Source organism: Scylla paramamosain, chromosome 5 (genome assembly GCF_035594125.1).
Source record: "Scylla paramamosain isolate STU-SP2022 chromosome 5, ASM3559412v1, whole genome shotgun sequence".
In the NCBI taxonomy this organism is placed as follows: Eukaryota; Metazoa; Arthropoda; class Malacostraca; order Decapoda; family Portunidae; genus Scylla; species Scylla paramamosain.
In genome coordinates, this window is record NC_087155.1 from 14,301,692 (window position 1) to 14,324,191 (window position 22,500).

A 22,500-nucleotide genomic window follows, 5' to 3' on the forward strand; every position below is an offset into this window, starting at 1 on the left:
ATGCATTTGGCCTCCCAGACATACATGAAGTAATATACAACAATAATGATGACAATAACAACCCAGTCGGAGAAGGCACGCCGAGCTATAACTGCGCAAAAACTCAACCAACCAACGTAACACGATAACACACCATCTTTCCTGGAGCTCTGAGTTAAGGTATTACGTGGCTGGCGTGGCGCGGAGTATTAAGTGTGCACCTGCTGACCGCCAGACTTGTTCATTCCCAGCACAATCTATTAAATTTTTTAATGTATAGGTAACTGTTTTAAAAAGTCAAAAATTTTGTCATTAACTGCCTGTAGTGTTTTTACGTCTCAGTACAGTATAATATTGGAATGTGAGACTCCGTAACGTACTAGTACATCTCTCTTTTTCTCCAGTTACTTCTTATCTCGTTTAAAAGTCCTTTAAATCTCCCCTGATCTGAAATGCCTGCATTGCTTTTACGTCTCAGTACAACACGATGAAACGTGAGACTCAGTAAGGTACATCTCTCGTTCCCTCCCGTTACTTTCTATCACGTTTCCCAAAAGACCAACGTTTTAAAAAGTCTTCGCTCTTTTTTTCCGCTAGACTGAACTGCCTGTATTGTCTTTACGTCTCAGTACAACATGATGGAACGTGAGAATCAATAAGGTACACATCTCGTTCTCTTCTATTAATTCCTATCACGTTACCCAAAAGACCACCATCTTAAAATTAAGCGAAGTTTTGTCCACTAAACTGAATTGCTTGTATTGTTTTTACTCGTACGTCTCGGTACAGTATGATGAAACGTGAGAATCAGTAAGTTACATACATCTCTACCCCTTTTCCGTCAATTCCTATCACGTTTCTCAAAAGACAGACTATTTTAAAAGGTCATCCGATGTTTTTTTTTATTTCTTCCTGCTAAACTAAACTGCCCTTATCATGACTAGGAAAGATGAGGACCAGTAGGGGACATCATCCATCATCATTATCAACACTACTATCACACAAGGCCACTGCAGAACAAAGGCCTCCGCAATGTTCCCTTCTCGACTTATCTTGGCGAGCTAGGCGGCTAATGCAGGAATGCGAGGGTCATGGTTTAGACTACAGTGGGTCAAGCCAATACCACGCCACGTTAGTTTGAGCGTCTTAGCGAGCATCACATTTGGTCCGATTACTCTCAGTGGACCTGCCCAGTAAGTGTGCACCTGCCCAGTTCAGCTTCACCTCTCCAGTGGTACTCAAGCTTGTCTTGGTGAAACGGCTTGCGTGTTTCAGTAAGGTACATACCCACTATTACCATCACAAACAACGTGGTCTAGTTGAATATCTAACTGCTGTATAAGTCCTATAAAATTACTGGTATACTTCCTGTGTACATTGCTTATTCCATAATACTATCCCATGGTGGTGAAGACGCTTGTGTATTTCAATAAGATACATATCACTACAAACATTATCCAGTCCATTATATCAAGAAGGACTGCGCGAACCTAGTCTGTACTCCCTACGTATATCATTTATTCTATCTACCTATAATACTACCCTATGATGGTAAAAAACGCTTGTGTATTTCAGCAAGATACATATCATCCCAAACAATATCCTCTATCACACCAACACAGGTTCCACCAATGTAGTCAAACACCCGACCGCCCTATAAAAAAAACAAGATTACTATACTCGAACGCACAAATCATCCAGTAAATTGAATCCGAATAAGCAGATAGCCTGAGACTCGCGCCGCGGCCTTATCAGCGGTATCGGCGGTGGAGGTGCTGATCTGCGCGGCCGTAAAGAACGTGGTCATCGAGGCCTCAGTGCCCACCATGCAGGCCGCTACACTGGCGTTGCTCAAGAAGCCGTCCTCCCTCACCCGGTCAGACCAGCTCTCACAACTAATTAGGCAGAAGGCACGCGGAGAAACCTTTGAATCTCCTGTCTTGACCTCCCAGTGGCATGGGCGAGGCGGGGGGGGGAGGGCGGAGCGGGATGAAGCAGGGCAAACAGGGTGGGGCAGGTCCAGGGCGGAGTAAGGCAAGACGTCGGGAATGGGCAAGGGAATGAGAGGTGTTATCGACGTTGAACCATGACGCTAATGCTCCGTTACTTTCACCTGTTTGCACTTTACATACCATACACCTACACACCACCACCACCACCACCACTATGGACTCTCACCTCACATATACATAACTGGACCAGATACCCACCCACCCTCTCTCTCTCTGTCTCTCTCTCTCTCTCTCTCTCTCTCTCTCTCTCTCTCTCTCTCTCTCTCTCTCTCTCTCTCTCTCTCTCTCTCTCTCTCTCTCTCTCTCTCCCTCCCTCTCGCTCGCTTGCCACACACCACTCCAGCAACCCCTAAGCTTCCCGCACTATCACGCGTCTCATCATCCCTCGGTTGCATGATGATGAATCGCGGCAAAAAGAAGAGTCGTGAGAAGATGCGGCACCTGTGTGGGGCGTGAGGGGCGGTGGTCGTGTCCTTAGAAGCGACACGCACCGTTGGGCAGGGTGCGCGCCATCCCCGTCACGCCGTCACACTAAGGCCCGTGTACTGAATTACTTTGTTCCGTCACCAATATTTTCAAAGGCCACAGAGGTGATTAGCCGGGTTCTCAAGAATGTTTCTCCTATTAATAATTTAGAAATCTTGTCAATCTGTCACTAGAACAATGAAAACACCATTAAAAAAAAACATATGTAACATCAACTAGGGTCTTTTGAAAGTAGTGGAGGTAAGGTGAAGTGTCTCAAAATAAGGTTCTTTTAAGTACTCACCGAAGAAGGCGAGCATGGCAGTGCGGTTCAGGACGGAAGAGAGTCCATCTTGTCCCTTCATAAGTGTCTCCGAGAGCTTCCTTGGGGAGGGTCTGTCCTGCCCCGCCATCATGTACACCCCATCGGCGTAGCTCGCTGGGGTCTTCCTGGTAAGGCGAGACTCTGAGGAGGGACAAAGACACGAGATTGAATGATAAGGGAAACATTGTAAGGATCAAGGGATTAGCAACACTTTTCAATGGGATGTATATATATTACTGAAGAGACTGAAAAGAATATTATAGACGGACGTGAAGGATAAATCAAGGAACAGAGACAGAAGATTGAGATATGAAGTAAACAAAGGAAGGTTCAAGGAGTTAACAGCACTTTCAATGGCATGTATGTATATTATTGAAGAGATTGAAGGGGGATTTTGTAGACGGAGACGTGAAGGAAGGAAAATCAGACACTTCCTAGCATTTCCCACCTCCCAACACACACACACACACACACACACACACACACACAAACACAGGGCGAAGGTCGTGCAAGCAGTCCTGCCAGTCATCCACCACGATCTCCACATCCCGTTCCTTATACGTCTAAATACTGTTTCCTTTGCCTTTCTTTCCTGTCTCATCTGTTTGCACCTTCCTGCCATCCCGGGTCCTCTTCGCAGACGTGAGTGGAAGGAGATGAATCGTGAACTAAGCGTTGGGGAGACCAGAAAGGAAACCGCTTGGAAACACGAGAACAGGTGATTGTGAACCATGAATTGTGCAAGATTATTCAGTATTTGTGATCATATCTACATAATATATTCAGTTTCTTAAGGAGGGTGGTGTATGTATGTGTGTGTGTGTGTGTGTGTGTGTGTGTGTGTGTGTGTGTGTGTGTGTGATTCATTTTGGACGAAGTAGAGATCAGAATAATATGTATCTTATCAATTTGTAATGGTACTTTGTCAATAAACTACTACTACTGTGTGTGTGTGTGTGTGTGTGTGTGTGTGTGTGTGTGTGTGTGTGTGTGTGTGTGTGTGTGTGTGTGTGTGTGTGTGTGTGTGTGTGTATGTGTGTGTGTGTGTGTGTGTGTGTGTGTGTGTGTGTGTGTGTGTGCTGAATAAAGTGTTATGCAAACATATTATAAGGGCTAAGCAAAGTTTGCTGTTATTGCCAAACATAATAAATACCACAATAACAAGAAGTCAAGCATAAAGATGAAATTAATACGATGATATGAATTGTGTCAGGGATTTCAAGGAGGCAAACAAAGACGTCTTTTTCTCGCTCCATTATTACCAACATGCAAATGAAGTTGATCAAGAGATACAATTAACGCTCCAGGAAAAGTTAAACGGAATAATTCCAATCACACAAGACAATGAAGTTACTGAAGTGTCTTAGAGAGAGAGAGAGAGAGAGAGAGAGAGAGAGAGAGAGAGAGAGAGAGAGAGAGAGAGAGAGAAACAGAACCAGGTCGAGAGTTCCACAGAGTTCCAAGTTGTTTTCATGGTTGACACTTATGTGGCCTGGTTCTTCTCTCCACTGTTTTCTCTTAACCTCGCTTCAACATTTCCTCCCATCATCCTTAAGTGTCTCTACTCTTTTCCTGTCCCGTGTCTTTCTTTGCCTCTCCATAATGACGAAAAACACCTCCAGCACCCCACCAATCCTTTGTCTCTCCCTTGTTCCTCCTCCATCATGGTCAGATGTCAGGCATTTCACTTGTGTCTCCCTCTCTTTGTCTCTCCTCCATCACGGCAAACACTTCACTGACTCAAGCATCACTCCTGTCTCTGTGTTCCTTCATCATTGCTAACCCTCCAGCCACTCCAGCACTAGTTTTGTCTGTTCCTCTATCATAGCAAGACTTTCTACTTTCTCTCACCCCTATTCTGTCCACCTCACTAATGTAAGAGTTTACTGATTTCCTCTTACTAGTAAACGCTGTAGCTCTCTGTCTACTTCTCTATTTCCCCTTACCTATTACTTGAACTCTTTTTTTTTTATTCTGGCCCTATTCTTAGGAGCTGGTATCTTCAATGGATCTTTTTTCTTCCTTCTTTTTTTTTTTAAGCCATTGGTCAATGCACCTTTAACTTAAAAAAAGAAAATAATTGTCTTCCTATATTTCTCCATCATGACCAGCTTTCCAGCCACCAATTTTCTCCTCTCTCTTTGTTTTCCTTAATCATGGTCAGTTTTCCAGTCAGTCCAGCACCAGTTTTTCTTATTTTGTTTTTCTCTCTGTATTTATTCATCATGGCCAGTTCTCCAGTCACTCCACCACCAGAGTTCATGAACTATTCCATTTTGCCACCAATTCAATGCACTGTGGACTGTTGTACGTCTATATATTCTGCCGCCAGATGTCGCCACTCCTGGTGCCAATCGTCCAGTAAGTTTCCCCCATAACACAACAACACCGGCGGGGAAATCCCACGTCACTCTTACTTCCTCCTCTCATTCCTGTTCCTCGCTTCAGCATTCGTGGAAAAGCGCCTTCGTCTCATCGATGTTAAGTCAAATAATGCAAGTTTGACCTCGCCGGCACAACACGGATGTGAGATTATGTTTTCTGGGAAGATTAAGAGAAAAATGATATTGTGTATTATTATTTGTTCTTTTTTTTTTCTCTCTCTCTCTCATTTTGTCTCTCGATTGGGAAAGTAAGTGTGTGGTAAAGGGAAGGGAGGACCGTGTGTGTGTGTGTGTGTGTGTGTGTGTGTGTGTGTGTGTGTGTGTGTGTGTGTGTGTGTGTGTGTGTGTGTGTGTGTGTGTGTGTGTGTGTGTGTGTGTGTGTGTGTGTGTGTGTGAGCGAGCGTTTACACGTTTACACCAAGTCATACGTACGTGCACAAACACACGCACACATCCATCTATCCATTCACAACCCACCCATCCATCCTCACATATACACACAAGCTAAAAGCCAGACCGGTAATTCTCTGCTATCTTTGGCCACGAGGCAGACACTCCTTGACAAATAAATCAATCACGCTGGCAACATATATAAAACTACGACCAACCACAACCAAACCAAAACCTCGACTTCACAGCATTACGGCAACACAACCTCAGATTAGTAACGTTACAGAACCCACAAATAACCCCTAAATCTCCCAAAGCAACAGGGAGCATGACAGCACCAGCAGCACCGCGTCAAACTTATGTGGTGTTAAGTGTGGCGGTTGTGGAGTTGAGACGCTTTATAAAGGTTTGGATGGTCCTGTAACGTCGCTTGCTGTGCGGACGCTGAGCCTTATACTGCATCCTTCCCTTGTAGATTTTTTTGTCCTCTTTTACTTTCACCTTTTTTTTGTATATTCAATTTCAACCCCTGCGTTAAGTCAAGGTTTTGGTGAGCGGAGCGGATTGCAGGTGCGGCTCATTTCAGCTCGTTAATACAACCAAGTCATATTACCATGCTGGAAAAGAAAACAAGTAATTATAAAAGTAATACTAACGATAATGCGCGTTCTTTTTAGGGCACTGCAGCCAGACACTCAAAAACTACACGTGAATACTTTGTAGATGTGACATATATCGATTGGGAACATGATTTCAGCGTGAAGGTGTAAACGTATGTATTCCCAAACTCTTCATTCTGATCCTACGACTCAATTTTCTCCAGCGTACGACTGAAGATCTTACATAGGGCTGTTCTGATAATGCAGATGACGTGCTTCCACCAGTTCAGCATTTCAATCGATCCAGTGAACTCACTCACCCAGAGGCAGTAACGCCAAGTGATCTGTTTGAAAGGACTACTTGGAGGGGAAACCAATGGAAACTTGAACAGAAGACACTGTAGGGCACCACCTTAGTCTTAGAGTGGTCGATTGTCACTGTTCTCTTTTGTCCACGTCTGAAGCCTCTAGAGTGTTGCGGGTGGTTGTGTCACTATTATCTTCTGTCCACATCTAACACCACTGAGAGCAGAGGCTGATTATCCATCACTCTTATTTTCTTTCAAATCGTGAAGTCTGTCGAGTTTCCAGGATACTCATGTCAATTTATTATCTATCCACATCTGAGGCTCGCAGAGGATGCAGGAGTGGCCTCCAGTGATACTAAGTAGTTCTGGTTCATGATATAGATTCTATGAGATACAGCAATGTCATCTAATAACTAGAGTTCCGGGGAAAACATGTATAATGGGGCGCCAGGCCAGAGAGCCCGCAGTGGTGCCTTGGTGAGCCCTTATGTGACGCTCTGTAGTGAGGGAAACGCAGAGCCGTGGTAGTGTGTGCCGTAGCTCGCCAAGGAAGTCAGCCAGCCACACACAGTTACGTTAGGGTGGAGTCCCAGTCTGGTGTCCTTGCTAAGGATGACAGTGCCGTCTTCAAGATTACAGGTTTTACTGAAGTTACTGAAGCAAGAGTGATGAGTGTGTTATGTTTGTCCAGGCAGTTGTTCAAGAAACCTGGGAGGCATGTGCGTTGTAAGGATGGTTTCCAGTTCTTCAGATTGTTGAGTCTTTGGAGGTAGTGATGCTACACAGACTCCACTGAGAGGCAGTCGTTGCAGATGAAACTAAGAGCCGTATTAACATTAGGCGTGGTATCTCTTCTATTAAATGGAAGTGAATGGTTTTTTAAGGGTATTTTCACCATTCTTCTTACAGTTTACAGCGGATTCTACATTATTAATGAGGAAACTCTCCAGGAGAACTTGATTAATCACCTGCGTAACATGACAATCAGTCTTTCTCAGATAACAAAACATTTCACACAGGCCAGAAAAAGGGTGTGATGCCTAAGATCGTATGTCATTAAAGGACTGGAACAGGAACAGTATTTTTTGGAACGAGGAAAATCTGTGATGTCCTCCAAGAAGTAATGCATGTTTGGGAGCAGACTTGGGCATCGTTGCAAGTTCTGGGATAAATTCCTTGTAGCTTACTGTGAGAAGCAAATTCATTAACTGTGTATTGGATCTGCTCCCTTGCCATTATCATTTTTCTTGACAGTCCCGTTCCCCTTAACAGTGGATGGTGGTGCGGATGGGAGGTGCAATGAGCTGAGAAGCAGACTTGGAGGAAGGTGGTAAGTCGAAGATGCAGAAAATTCAGAAGTGGTTGCTTTTACACTTTTTTTTCCCGACAACACTGTCTGCTGCTGCCGCTGCTGCTGCTGCTGCTGCTGCTGCTGCTGAAGTGTATACTATGTGAAATACTCTACCAGCTCACGATTCTCTAATGCCTGTGTGCCGGATCCCTCTGTGTTGGGATAAGGTTTTGTGGAGAATCTGTATCCTGTATTCAAGTAAACTTAATTGACAGCAGCAGACGGAGTTTCTCACTTCCTGGCTGTCATTCCCTTGCACGAATGGAGCACCGTAGGAAGCACCGTGGCACTATCCTGAGGGCGGCACGCTTCACCACCCAGTCATACGAGTCGTATGACTGGTATGTCGTATGACGTACCAGTCGTAGGTTCTACGGAGAATGTTGATTTGCTGGAGAAGTTTGAATCACTGCTCGCAACTCTCTCGGCCGCACTCCTTCCAACACTAGCTTCTTTCTTCTCTCCCACCCCACTTCCTCCTTCCTACTTGAATGGGGCCATAATTACGAGTCCGTTGTTACGGTACATTAAGACAATTAAACAGTTAATTATCTAACTTGTAGAGAGGCAGTGTGGCGTCCTGTCTCCAGCTATCATGACTCCATGACGTCTTGTCTCTTACTATTAACTTGTGGTCAGTATAAGAGTTATTACCACAATTTTTCCGTCGACATATTTCCTTCAGATATGAAAAAAGTTAAATAATTGAATTTTTCGTAATAATTCTTAGATAACCATATTACACAGCAAACATGTCGGTGCCTACTGACTACTCTGAAATATTTTACTGAATCCCCTCATCACCACCTCTGCTTCGTGAGCTGTGCTGCGCCCTACACAGACATTAAGATTTCTTTCTCGTCCTCCTGAGCCATAGAAGGCATTCCACGAAACAAACCTTCCCTCTGTTCCTGAGACGTGTGGGGACAACCTGGCTCCTCCACGATTCGCGACGATACGTCACCTTGAGGAGCTCCCGGAGTACAAATGTGCATTCCGTCATGGATCACAGAACCAGTCGTGTTGCATCCGGTAAGGAACAGCACCTTCCCAGGCACGAATATTGGTGCCAATCGTACTGTGAGCGCCTCTATACTCATTCATCGCGACGGTCGGTGATCATTGCTATATATGAATGAAAGCACTTGATAATGAACAAACTTGATATCCAATTATGTATCCGACTCACCTGTATTCTCATATATTTTATTGTCCACTTCCGGCCAATGAAAGATTACTCTAGCTTAGAAAATCGAGTGGTGTGACCAGATTGCTATTGTTATAAAGCGGCAGGCTCCTCTCAAAAAATGCTAGGTTACTATAATATACTCAATATAGACTCGTTAATCAGGTTACTAATGCAGACTCAATAAGAAGCTTTAATCTGCTAAATTTATGGATAGCTATTACATGTGGATTTTTTTTTTCTTTTAACAGGGATTCCTACGTGTAAACTGACTGGCATCTTTCTAGTTCCTTTATGTTCTTATGCTATGAACACAAAAGGGCGAGGGACCGTCTATTGCCTTGTCTGCTCAACACATGCACCCTTTCCCAGATCCTGATGCCCCACGGCCCTCGATCAGCCGCGGAGTGAAAGGCAGCTGCTACAGACCGACTCTTGCGCCACGCTGTAAACTGATAGCCGAGAGGTGAACAAATCTGAAAACGTATTCATTTATGCATCCCATGTAGCAGCACCTAGCCCGACAAGTGGCAATTCCCAGGCCTCCCGCCGCGCCGCCCGATGATCTATGAATCCTTGGAACGGGAAAGCTGCGTCACTGATAACCACGCAGCCATTGGGATTTTTTTTTTTTTTTATGAAAGAGGGGCACTGACCTATAGCGACAAAAATAAAGAAAAAAAAAGGCCTACTGACATGCTAGTCCCTAAAGAAAAGTAGAAAAGGATCATCAGAATTGGAGGACAAGCGTCTTACTCCTCAGGGACTCGGTTGTGTCACCAGTCCCCAGTGAGCCTCTCTTACATGCAAGGTCGTAACACGCACCGCAGCCACTTTACAACAGCCGCCTCTTAACACTAACAAAGCCACAATCAATACAGGCATAGATCAATGTTGAATGTTGTTGAGCAATGAGGTTAAGTCAGAAAGGTATTGATGATCCAGATATGCACCTCCCTTCTTCCCAACACAAACATAAACAAACACAAGCGCGCGCGCACACACACACACACACACACACACACACACACACACACACAGTCAGACGCATAAACACACACACACACACACACACACACACACACACACACACATAGCCAGACGCATAAAAACAGAGAGAGAGAGAGAGAGAGAGAGAGAGAGAGAGAGAGAGAGAGAGAGAGAGAGAGAGAGAGAGAGAGAGAGAGAGAGAAACAGAAAGCAGCAGCTAGAGGAACAAGGGGAAAGAGAAGTAAAGGAAAGAAAGAGCCGTGGTGGCCGGCTGGCACAGCCCAGGCGTCTGAAGAGAGGTATGGCAACACGTACCTGCGGATCCCCAGCTGGGGTGCGCCAGGTTGTTGTACCACCCATTGTACTGCTGCCTCTCGATGTAACTGTCCGACGCATCTGAAACACACACACAAAAACACAGGTGAGTATAAGGAATTTTAAGTATAAACATATTCTACTATCTACATTTAAAACACACCAGAACACAACTGAGTAAAAGGGAATTTCAACTAGCAACATGAAACTCGCTATGGGAATTTCAACTGGCAACATAAGTATATCTAAATTTCACCCAAACACACGCTGAACGCAACGGGATTTGAACAAGCAACATTACATTACATTAAATACATACATTACATTAAATACGCTAGAACAAAAGTTAACACAAGGGAACATAAGAGAATTTCAACTAGTAACATAACTAAACCCGAAGCTCACCAGAACACAAGTAAATCCAAGTGAATTTCAACCACGAACATAATACATACAACCGAAACTTTTTTTTTTTTTATGTAGGAAGGACACTGGCCAAGGGCAACAAAAATCTAATAAAAAAAATGCCCACTGAAATGCCAGTCCCATAAAGGGTCAAAGCAGTGGTCAAAAATTGATGGATAAGTGTCTTGAAACCTCCCTCTTAAAGGAATTCAAGTCATAGGAAGGTGGAAATACAGAAGCAGGCAGGGAGTTCCAGAGTTTACCAGAGAAAGGGATGAATGATTGAGAATACTGGTTAACTCTTGCGTTGGAGAGGTGGACAGAATAGGGGTGAGAGAAAGAAGAAAGTCTTGTGCAGCGAGGCCGCGGAAGGAGGGGAGGCATGCAGTTAGGAAGATCAGAAGAGCAGTTAGCATGAAAATAGCGGTAGAAGACAGCTAGATATGCAACACTGCGGCGGTGAGAGAGAGGCTGAAGACAGTCAGTTATAGGAGAGGAGTTGATGAGACGAAAAGCTTTTGATTCCACCCTGTCTAGAAGAGCAACTGATCAAAACACAAGAAAACAATAACATTTCAACCAGCAACATCACTTTAATCCTAACAACGCTATTTGAACTACTACACTACCTGCATTATCAGAGGAAAAACTAGCTACAGTATACAAAAAATCTACAATCCATGGCTGTCATTACTCATGGTGGAAGGAATACAGCAACATGTCATAGTGCATGCACGGTGTAGGTGGAGGGTGAGTGTGGATCTATATGAATGGTGCAGCTGTCCTATTGGAATTCAAATGGTTAAGAACAGAGCATAAGGGAAGCAATAAGAAGTCGCCAGGTCTACAAGTGGCAGTCCCTGTATAAAGCGTATTTACTTGTATCCGCTTATTTTTACCACACACACACACACACACACACGTAAACAAACATAACAACCCCTCGTCCTTCTATTTTCTACACGACACAACAACAACAACAACAACAACAACAACAACAACGTGTGTGCGTGTGTGTGTGTGTGTGTGTGTGTAGCCGGCCTCCGCCCCAACCCACCCCCCTTCCACACACACACACACACACACACACACACACACACACACACACACACACACAAGCTCATCCACTTTGCTTCTATATTCCATGCAATCAAGAGTGACATTAATAACTTGCTTCCTCTCTCTAATTTCCGCTTATGTCGGTATCATTGTGGTTCCAAACTTGTATCACCTTCGCACTGGTGTATGATGTCTGATGGCTATTTTTGTCTCCTACGTGCACTGACTAATTAGTTTTCTCCATCTGGCACGCACAAAGATACAACTTCTATTCTGTCATCGTGTCATGTACATATTAACTCCCAACATGTCAGAGGCTGAAAAAAATAAATAAATGTCTCTAGTAAGTATGCCTATAAAAAAAGGTGTTGTCTAAAAAAAAAAAAAAATCGTCTGAGAAAAATGCTTGTATGTCTCAGAGGAAGCGAAAAAGAAAAAAAAATCAGAGAATGAAAAAAATACTGTGTTTAAGCTAAATTCCGATGTTTGAAAAATAATTCCTGTGTAAAAAAAAAAAAGGCGCTTATGAATCAGAAAAATTGTCCCTATGAAGTGTGTCTAAAAAAAATAAATAAATATATGTTCGAGAAAAAATGGCATCCTTGTGTGTGAGAAATCCTTATATCCCTAAAAAAAAAAAATCCTTAATATCCTTATGAAATAGGCCTTATAACACATCCCTATGACAGAAAAATCGTTCCTATGTCTGAGAAGTCACAGTATACGAGGAAGAAAAAAAAAAGGAAATATAACTGAGGAAAGTTCACCCATCCTACTTAATAATACTAAAAAAAAAAAAAAAAAAACTAACTTACGTCTGAGATCACAAGAAAAAAAAAAAAAACCTATAAAGTACCTCTGAAAAACAGCCCATGTCAGAGGGAAAAAGAGAATCACTGTTATGGATGAGGAAAATAAACGGTGTGTATGAGGCATGTCTGACAAAAAGCCCCAGTCACGGCCACGTCACGTCACGGTTCATGGCGGGGCAGCATCTTCAAAGTCAGCGGTTCACGGACACGGGGAGCGTTGAGCAACAGACACACATGCAACAACTCTGGCTCACCGAAACAACACACAAGAACCTTTACACTCCGCACTTTCTCTGCGTTCTCTTCACAACCTCCATAATACAAAGCGTGCAGTCTCCTAAGAGCAGCGTAAGAGTACACTGAAACTACATTCCCCAACTATATACTTCTCTTATTTCTGCACCTTTTACACAGCCTCAGGTATTTGGCAACTACCAGCGCAGTCTACTCAATCTTCTCCTACTTTCTCTATACCCAATTTCGTACCAAAGGAGGCGGCAAGCGTACGCGCCCGCCGGTCCATCTTGTTCATTTAAACGACGCTTAATCACTGGAATTTTGTATCACCTTGCTGCCGAGACGTAAATTGGTTCGGTGCTTGTGTGTGTGTGTGTGTGTGTGTGTGTGTGTGTGTGTGTGTGTGTGTGTGTGTGTGTGTGTGTGTGTGTGTGTGTGTGTGTGTGTGTGTGTTTAGTTCTCTACATACACACGGTGACTGGCAAATATATAATCGTACGCAAAAGAGAATCAACAAACGCTTGAAGTTAGCCAATATGTAAATTTTCTTGCCGCTTTATTGGCTTGCATGGGACTCACTCAAGTTGTACGAGTAAGCAGTCCCGTCTTGATACTAATGTGGTTAAGCTAGCTGCACGGATGAGTCACTTCAACTGATAAGAAGCGGTAATCAAGCAAGAGAAGCATAAAAAAGAAGACCTGTTTCCCATAACGCCCTAGATAATATGAAGTAAACAGGTAGAAAAAGCAGAATAACCTTGGAGGATGAAGACACTGAATACTAACGCAGGAACAGTCTAGAGGCGTGGCTGGAGAACGCCGGTGAAACTAAACCTTAGGGACGACAAAGAAATAGAAATGATTGAGGCAACAAGTTTAGGTGACCCGCCACCTTCACTTCTGCAGCAGACGTCACCGTGCCTTGCATGGAAATTTTGTACTCGTTTTGTGAGTGCACGCAGTATGTTCTGTCCCAGTTTTCTGATCATTAACTTGTTTCACGCATACGGCAGTGAGTGAAAATTCAACGAGGGGAGTGTGCGGGAAACGAGCGCCACTCCTCGCCGTGACCTTTGCCACTTAAGGGGAGTCGTTTCCTTGACCTGAGACGCGCAGGTCGTTATCATTGTCGTAAACATGTTGCCTACTTTTTGAGCGAAGAGTTTTCACCATTTTTTATTGCTACATTGTGCTGTTCCAATAATAAAAAGGCAAGGGTGATGGTGAAACGCTCCGCCAAAGCACGCCAGCCAGCCTCATCTTCCTCTTCTGCTGCTCACCACCTCGCAGATTCATTAGTTCTGCTGCTTAGAGATACAGGCCGCGCGCACTCATGCATACACTCCCCACCTGGATTGTGTTTCCTTCGCCGTGAGCACGGAACACCGATGTATGCTCGTACTGAGGCAGCGGGAAGCCACTGCAAGAACAAAGTGTGAGGAATATGCCGCGCTACGAGGGAGACGCTGTGCAGTGGTGCAGCCGCCTGCCTGATGGATCGACGCAGGCAGGCAAGGGTCGCCGGTCCATCATCAGCTTTCACCGAAAAGCCGCGATAACATTCATTTGAATTCAGTGATAAAAACATTGTTCCGTCCATAGACTGCAAGCTCTCCTCAGCGCACCGATGAATGGACTGGAAAAAAATGTCCTTGACTCTCCTGACTCATGGCACTGTCAGGACTGAGCACTGCACCGTGACAGGGACGCGTGTGGTGCCACTCAAGTTAATGATATACCGAAACGTATAACTACTGAACGATGGAGCCGCCCGCCGCCACGCACTACAGCCAGCAGCTCCATTACCAAGGGCCAGACAGACCACAGCATTGCGAACTGATAACAGAAACACGAGTCTTGTCGAGGCGCCGGTGTTAGTCCATCTCTGGGAGGTTGGCACGCTCCTGACGCGCCGTAAGGTCATGAGCCTGAGGAACTTAAGGAGCACCAGGGAGCTAAAGAACACCTGTTGGCCGATACATGAGGCAACACCTGTCTGCCATCTGTCATTGATCTAGCATTCTTGTAAAACTTTCTATCGTGTTCGCACTCACTACATGGCAGCCAAACCTGTTTCACTGGTCTAAAACTCTATTTGTGAACCAGTTGTAGCCGATTTTTTATCTACATTTATCAATTTAAACCCGTCGCAAAAAAGGCCCTAACTTGTCCATTCACCACCAGAACCTTATCTATACTACCTTTGTTGAAACCTTTCACCATTTACAGACTTCTATTACATCAGCCGCGTCCTTCGTGTTTCTAGGGAGTTAAAGTAATCTAATCTCTCGTGGTGATGCAAAATTTTCAGTGTCTGAATTATTCTTAACATCTTCCTCTTTTATGGACAAAAACTGAGTAGTAAAAGTGAGGCTCAGTCTAGGAAATATCTTAAGAAAAGTAATTTTCTCTAGTCACGTTCCCAGCAAAACCACATAATACTCTCAGCTAGCAAGGTTTCTAGTATCAAAGTGATTTTCTGGGCTGGAGATCAAGGCCTCCTTGCATTCCTTCGTCCCTTTACCCTGTCTAGTTTGGCGCTAGTTCTTACTGCGCTAAAATGGTCGTACCTGTCACTTTAACCACTATTGCATTCACCTACTTTCCTTATTGAACACACCAACCTATTTTTGTGTTTTGTTTAGATCTAATTAAACCATACCTGTCACTTTAACCACTCTTCTAATCAACTATGTTCACTGACCATCGCTCTCATACCAAATGAACCAAATTACTTTTGCGTTGTCTTCAAATGTAACTATTTCTCTCCAAAATCTAGAATGCTGGTGTTGGTCACGGCTAGCAGTGGACGTAATACTGAACCAACTCATATCCTCAATGAGACTATTTAAAGGCTATTTACATACACACCAAGCTCTTTGTTCCTAGCACCTGAGCCACGTCCCGGGGCACCTGCAGACTTGGCCCTTTATTCCTTGACGTCCTCTGTGACCTAAAGAACAGCTCTCATAAAACACTTGCCGGACTTTCTAAACTTTACAAAGGATACCTGAGAGAGAGAGAGAGAGAGAGAGAGAGAGAGAGAGAGAGAGAGAGAGAGAGAGAGAGAGAGAGAGAGAGAGAGAGAGAGAGAGAGAGAGAGAGAGAGAGAGAGTTTTTGTCTGTTAAAACTGCATCTGGTGTCAACTTCAGACTAGCGAGCCGCGTTAAAATAATAAGGAACAAGTAAAAGACCCAGAGGAAGGATGCTAATGGAGTCACCACGCAGGAGGGACAGAGGAGGAAAAACAGTCACAAAATTGAGACACGCGAAAACACACGTCAAGAATGTAACGAAGGGAAAGCAGGTAACGATGCAGAACATTGCTCCGTCTCGTCCCTCAGAGCAGAAATTCTTCGTCGCGATACGATGCGCTGCATGTGGCGTGGCTTCGGTGCCTCCTGTCTAACCATCACGAGGCTCCGTCAAGACTGCCTACGGGGAAACGGAAGCGAAGGAATGAGGAAGGAAGATAGAACAAGGCTAAGAGTGAAGGGAATGAGGGAATGAGTCAAGTAGTGGTGGCGATAGTGGAGGTGGAGGGAATTCCGCTGATCGTGAGTCACCTATGGATGGTTAACACCCACAGCACCTAGGTCGCCGCAACTCAGCCACGCCCAAGACTTCTCCCCCTCCGGTCTGCAGCAGTTATCGCCGCCTCGTCCGTTCTTGTCTTGATTCCTCTCATTATGTTCCGTACCGACGTCATTACTTTTACCTTATTTATTTATTTATTTATTATTATTATTTATTTATTATTATTATTTATTTATTTATTTTATTTATTTATTTTTTATTTTTTTTGCCATCCAGGAGTTCTGATGTCTCGTCTAAGTGTTCTAAATCTTCAAGTTTAAATTAAATAGAGCAGCTTATTACAAACAGCATCGTAAGAGTCAAGAGGTCTGGTACAATGTTTTTTTTTTTTTTGTGTGTGTTTATAAGAATTGCCAGTATTCTCTGTCGTTCACCACAAACACTACACGCCACACATGATCTTCACCCTCAGTGCACCACATACCATACCCTCACTCATTTTCACCACATTCATTCACCACACCACACTCACTCATCACACCACATCAAACTCACTCACCACAGCATCCCTTTTTCATCCCCCCCCCACACACACACACAACCAGCCACGCAAAGCAAACCCCGATACTAATTAAGATACTTTTCTTAAAATTACGGCGCGTCGAGTTACGGAGATCGTGTTCCGGCGAAAGATAAGTGACTATAAAGTAATATACGCAGTGGTAACTAATGTAGGTGTGAGCAGTGTTGCCAGACGCACCGCTGTGAGTGTGTGTGTGCAGGAGGTGGACGGACTAATGAATGAAGCGAAAGGTGGGTCGGTGGAGGATCAGTGGAGGGTCGGAGGTGTGCTGGAGGTGGGTTGGCGTGCAGACCCACAGCCACGTGACTCATCCCCAAACCTGCACCAACCAAGCGTGTCCGCGCACCGCCAGGACCTGTTGTTGCTGCTGCTGCTCCTGCTCACCCGAGGGGCATAGCACAGGTAGCGGGAAGGCACCGTAGCGGAACGGTTTTCAATTATCGTGGAAGTTGACGATGATAATGATGGTAATGGTAGTAATGGTGGTAGTGGTGATGATGGTGGTAGAGATAATGATGATTGCGTTTATTATGTGTCAATGGCGTTTATTTGCAAGTCTGTCATGTATTATTACTGTGAAGGTGCGTGCTTTGTGTTTGGTCATTCGTAGTAAATCAAACTACAACCAACTTTATTTTTTATTTATTTATTTATTCATTTTATTTATTTATTTTATTTTTTTTTTTTTTGCCTGTAAATTGTCTTTCTTTTTTTAGAGGCATATTGGAGGATTTTTTTTTATTTTATTCTCTTTTTTGTGTCCTTGGCTAGATTCCTAAACACACCCACCCACCCACCCACACACACACATACACACACACACAAGAGGAAGGCTATACACTTGGTCACTCTCTTCACCTAAACAGCGAGGTCAAAACTCCCCAAACCCACGTCCGTCCGTACCACTTTCTGCAAGGTGAGCGGGCCCTGAGCGTGAAAGGAAACCAGCTCATGCGTCTTCTGTCGGCGGATAATCAAAACCCTGATCTCAACAGCAAATGGCGCGCGACACCCACGATAACAGAGACAAGACGAGGATACAACAACGATATCAAGACAACTACCACGAATACTACGGCAACAGCGGCAATGAGACAACTGCGGTACAATGACAAGAGTGAACGGACCGCGACAGCCATGATAACAGCGACAACGATACAAAGATAACAGTGACTGAGACAACTGCGATACAATGACAAGAGTGAACGAACCGCGACAGCCATGATAACAACGACAAGGATATAAAGATGACAGCAACTGAAACAACTGCGATACCATGACAAGAGTGAACGGACCGCAACAGCCATGATAACAACGACAACAATACAAAGATAACAGTGACTGAGACAACTGCGATACCGTGACAAGAGTGAACGGAGTGCGACAGCCACGGTAACTGTGACAATGAAACAAAGTGACGATGAGACAACAACTACGATATCCTGACGCACTGCAACGATAACTGACATTGATACAACGATAACTGTGGCAATGATACAACAATGATACCACAGAAACTACGATAACAATGAAAATTATACAACTACGATATCATAACAACAACAACGATGTGACAATGATACAACTACGATACCATGACAACTACAACGATAAGAATGGAAATGCAACTATGCTACCACTGCGAGAAAGTAACAAGCATCATAATGACAATACTGGTACGACAACTATGCTATCATGATGACAATAACGTTGTGACATGATGATGATGATGATGATACTAGTAATAATAATGATGAAAGGCCCAGTTTTAAAGTTATGTTGGTTATACGTATGGTCTGGTCATAATCTTATACCATCTGCTATACTCTGCAGTATTTCTACTGTTATAACCTCTGCCTCTCTGCAATACACAATTCCTTCACACAAGACCGCATCGTAACACTAACGTATGTATACTTAAAAGATTTGTTCCCTCATCTCATAAACACTTTATTTGTATAAACTCCTGGACGCCAGAGAGAGAGAGAGAGAGAGAGAGAGAGAGAGAGAGAGAGAGAGAGAGAGAGAGAGAGAGAGAGAGAGAGAGAGAGAGGGGGGGGGAGGTAAGACATACACAAATAGTAGGAGGAGGAGGGCCGCGTTACAGGAAGTATCTGGCGCACCTCTAAAAACTGCCGCAAGAAATCGAGACAACAGGGAACGCGCCGCGGCGAGGCATTGAGTGAGGTGCGGGGAAAAACGGAGTTCGAAACGAGGAACTTGTCATGTTTTTCTACAGTCTCTTATTTTCATTAAAAGGGAAGGAGAAACAGAGCATTATGAAAGTTGAGTAAATTTAATGGTTTATGTGTGTTCTCTTATGGAGCGGAAAGGAAAAATGCATCCTGCCAAAATGAATTTTGGTAAAGTTAAGAAAAAAAGTGTATTATGAAAGCAGTGTAAATGTAATGGTTAATGTATGTTCTCTTACGAAAAGAAAAAAATCCATGTAAGAATGGAATTTGGGTAAAGTTCTCTTTCTTCATAAAGTTGAACGAACTCTTAAATGTCTCGTATTTCGAAACGCTTTGTTGTCTCATCAGAAATATTTTGAAGCGTTTTGTTCTCTAATTAGTACCATTTCCAGACGCCATAGATATAACTTGTCAGGTTCTTACTGATGCTTTTTCTCTCATGGAGCAGATTTTTTTTTTTTTAAGCAATCACTAAAATAATGAATGCGCTTTTGAAAACCTCCAGTGACATCCACTACAGCCTGCTAAAAGCAAGACATGAGATGCACGTCTTTGTCAATTGAATGATGACTTTTATAACTGCCGTATTTGCCCCGCGCCTGGTGCCATCAGCTGGGCAGGTCATGTGCGGCAAGGAGAGACCGCCAGGTATGCCGTGCACCTGAAGCTCGTGCAGTTTGGGCGGCGAGGATCAGTCATCTCTACCCTAGAGGCCCCGCGGCGAAGATGTGAGGGAATGCTTGATAATATGATTATTAGTGTGAATATACGTATGCAGACACCTTGGCTCGTCTGTCCTGTAAGAGATGTCGATCTCATATATAGATAGACTTATTTCTGATACCAGTAACAGACTCCTTGGCTGCTGAGAGTTGCATGTCACTTCAAAGAGAACCTGGGAGTCGTGGACAAACAATTAACTACTGTACACTCAATACACTCAGAGCAGCGGGTGTAGCGTCCTGACTACATTCCTGTGTGTCTTGGAGACTCGATTACTATTCTGCACCTGTCTCTAACCCCTAATCTTTCCGCTTATTCAGCTGAACATTCCTTTCTATTTGGAATCTCCGATCATCACAATCGATGTTCTAGTGCTCTGCGTCCAGAGGCGGCAGTGCATCTGGCATCAGCCGCTTGAACGCACTGCCTCTACCAAGCTGATGGATTTTAAGCTTTAATATTGACTGTTCATGGTGTAATTATTATCAGAGTAGCATATTCTGTTTCCAGCGCGTAACACAGCTGACTGTCCTTCCCATGGGTGTATACATTAAACATGACCCAGTTCTAAAGTTCGTGGGAACTTGTCTTTTGTTCATCGCCTCCTGGTATGGTGTTCACACGATTAATACGCAGTTCACGGATGATATAAACCTTAGCCTTTCACTTCCTAACATTTGTTCCTTTTACATTTCAGGCCGATGTTGTGTCCAATCTGTTTGATAGCTTGTTGAAAATTCTTCCACGGTGATCAAATGTCAGCACCTTACCATTTCCATGTCTTCACGTAACTCCTGGTAAAATAAATAAATAAATAAGTAAATAAATAAAACAAAATAAATAAATAAATAAAATAAAATAAATAAAGAAACAGGCATTTAGCCGAAAATACTGCCACTTTTCCATCTTTTATTCCATGTAGACGGCACCACTGCTATCTGTTATCTCCGTCTGCTAACTTTCCACAAAAGCCCACTGAAGTTGCGCAATATTTTCACTGATAAGCGAGCAGTTAGTGTTCTCCTTGGCAAGACGTAGCATGTGGAGGGTCTCGGCCTGACCCGCAGAGCGACTATATGAGCTCTAATCTTTCCAGGATGGTAAGGACTGGCAATCACGAATCCTGCACGTGATGCTCAAGATAGTGAGTGAATTATACACACACACACACACACACACACTAACAGAATCATGGACGAACGTAAGTACTTCTCCCTTTCACCTGCTGGAAATTAATAGCCCTAATATAGGTTAATGAGCAGCCAACACGCACCCATTGCTCGCCTCTTCTGCTGCACATCACCAGACATCCATCACCATCCGTGCTGCTCCCTCGCCATCCACTCCACTCCACTCTGACCCCAAAATAATATATACTCTCATTTTTTTTTTCTTCATTCCCGTTACTTCAGTTATTTTATTTCAAGACCTCACTGCTTTATCTTCACTGTTCCAATTTTTTTCTTATTAAGTATGTGCGCTGTCATTTACCCGCTCCCACTTGCTCTTTTCAGCTTTCATTTTTCTTCTTTTTTTCCGCAACATTAAGCCCCTTTCTCTTTTACCAGCTGTATCCACCCACCCTTCATTCTCTTCCAGCCACTCACCGCACCCCCGCCGCCGCCACCACAGGAGACCCTTCCCCATTCAGTCCTGTAAATCGTGGCGCCGTGGAAGTGGACGGCGTTGTGTGGTGTGGCCAGGCATCGAGCAATAACAAATCAGCGATTGAAGTTCCCTAAAGAAAAATCAAGGGAGAAAAACTGGTGTGGAGAAATAATAAAGTTTCCTTGTCTCCTTTATGGGCGAGATGAGGTCGTGCGATCCTCCTCGTGACCGCAGGTACGCTCAGGGTCTCCTCCAGCAGGCGATGGCAGTGTGCATATGGTGTAATCTCTCCCTGTCTCGCTGTGCATCGTCTTAATTTCACAGCATTAAGGGATTCTATTGCGAAGTCATCCTCGAAACACACGATTTTATTGACATGAGTGTGAATGCGGAGAGGGTCAGACCTCACACCTGGCTGCCTTGATAATGTATGTGTGTTGAGATTACCATGCAGCGTTGAGCCGCAAGATGTGGTGCACGTGTTTCATCGGCCACAGCTTGCCTGCCTGGGCTCTCTCGTCACTCCTGGGTGTCGGGTGTCGCGCGTCTCGCTTGCCTGCACCCGCCGCACCAAACAGTTGCGGAACGGCGACGAAGCCTTCCTGTGAGGCCTCAGGTTACTTGCCATAAGAATGTACTTTTCACTGAAAGCTCCTAAGATGTTTGCCGGAAAAATTATTGCTATTACAAACTTTTATGTAGCCGAGAAGCGCGAGGGACATGCATGTTGAATAAAAACCATTGATCGCACCCACCAAGGCATCCTTTCCCGGAGGTCGGCCAGCCGCCTGGTGCCAGGTACACATTCCCACCTGTTGGCCTTACACTGCTAGGCCCACCATGCCCCCACTCAACCCTTCCATCCGGGTGCACCACTACACTACTAACCAATCCTCGAGCAGCCCTCCTTCCTCCCCTGCCGCATTTCCCACGCTACTCTCCTACCCTCAGATCTTCCCCGCGTTGCAAGGCCCACGCATCGCCGCCTTGCTGGCGCTCCCCCACCACTGCCTGACCCTCGCAAAGCACAAAAGAT

General features: G+C 44.3%; 1 protein-coding gene across 2 annotated transcripts in view; it reads right to left on the reverse strand.

Moving 5' to 3' along the window:
• LOC135100557 (dual oxidase-like) overlaps positions 1-22,500 on the reverse strand; it is a 93,245-nt gene that overhangs the window by 50,699 nt on the left and 20,046 nt on the right. For both annotated transcript variants that reach the window (XM_064003553.1, XM_064003552.1), the window contains exons 2-3: positions 10,305-10,385; positions 2,761-2,922 (exon numbers count right to left, since the gene is read on the reverse strand). In XM_064003553.1, coding sequence (XP_063859623.1) covers positions 2,761-2,872 — 112 coding nt within the window. In that variant the 5' untranslated portion in view covers positions 2,873-2,922; positions 10,305-10,385. The remainder of the gene's footprint in view (positions 1-2,760; positions 2,923-10,304; positions 10,386-22,500) is intronic.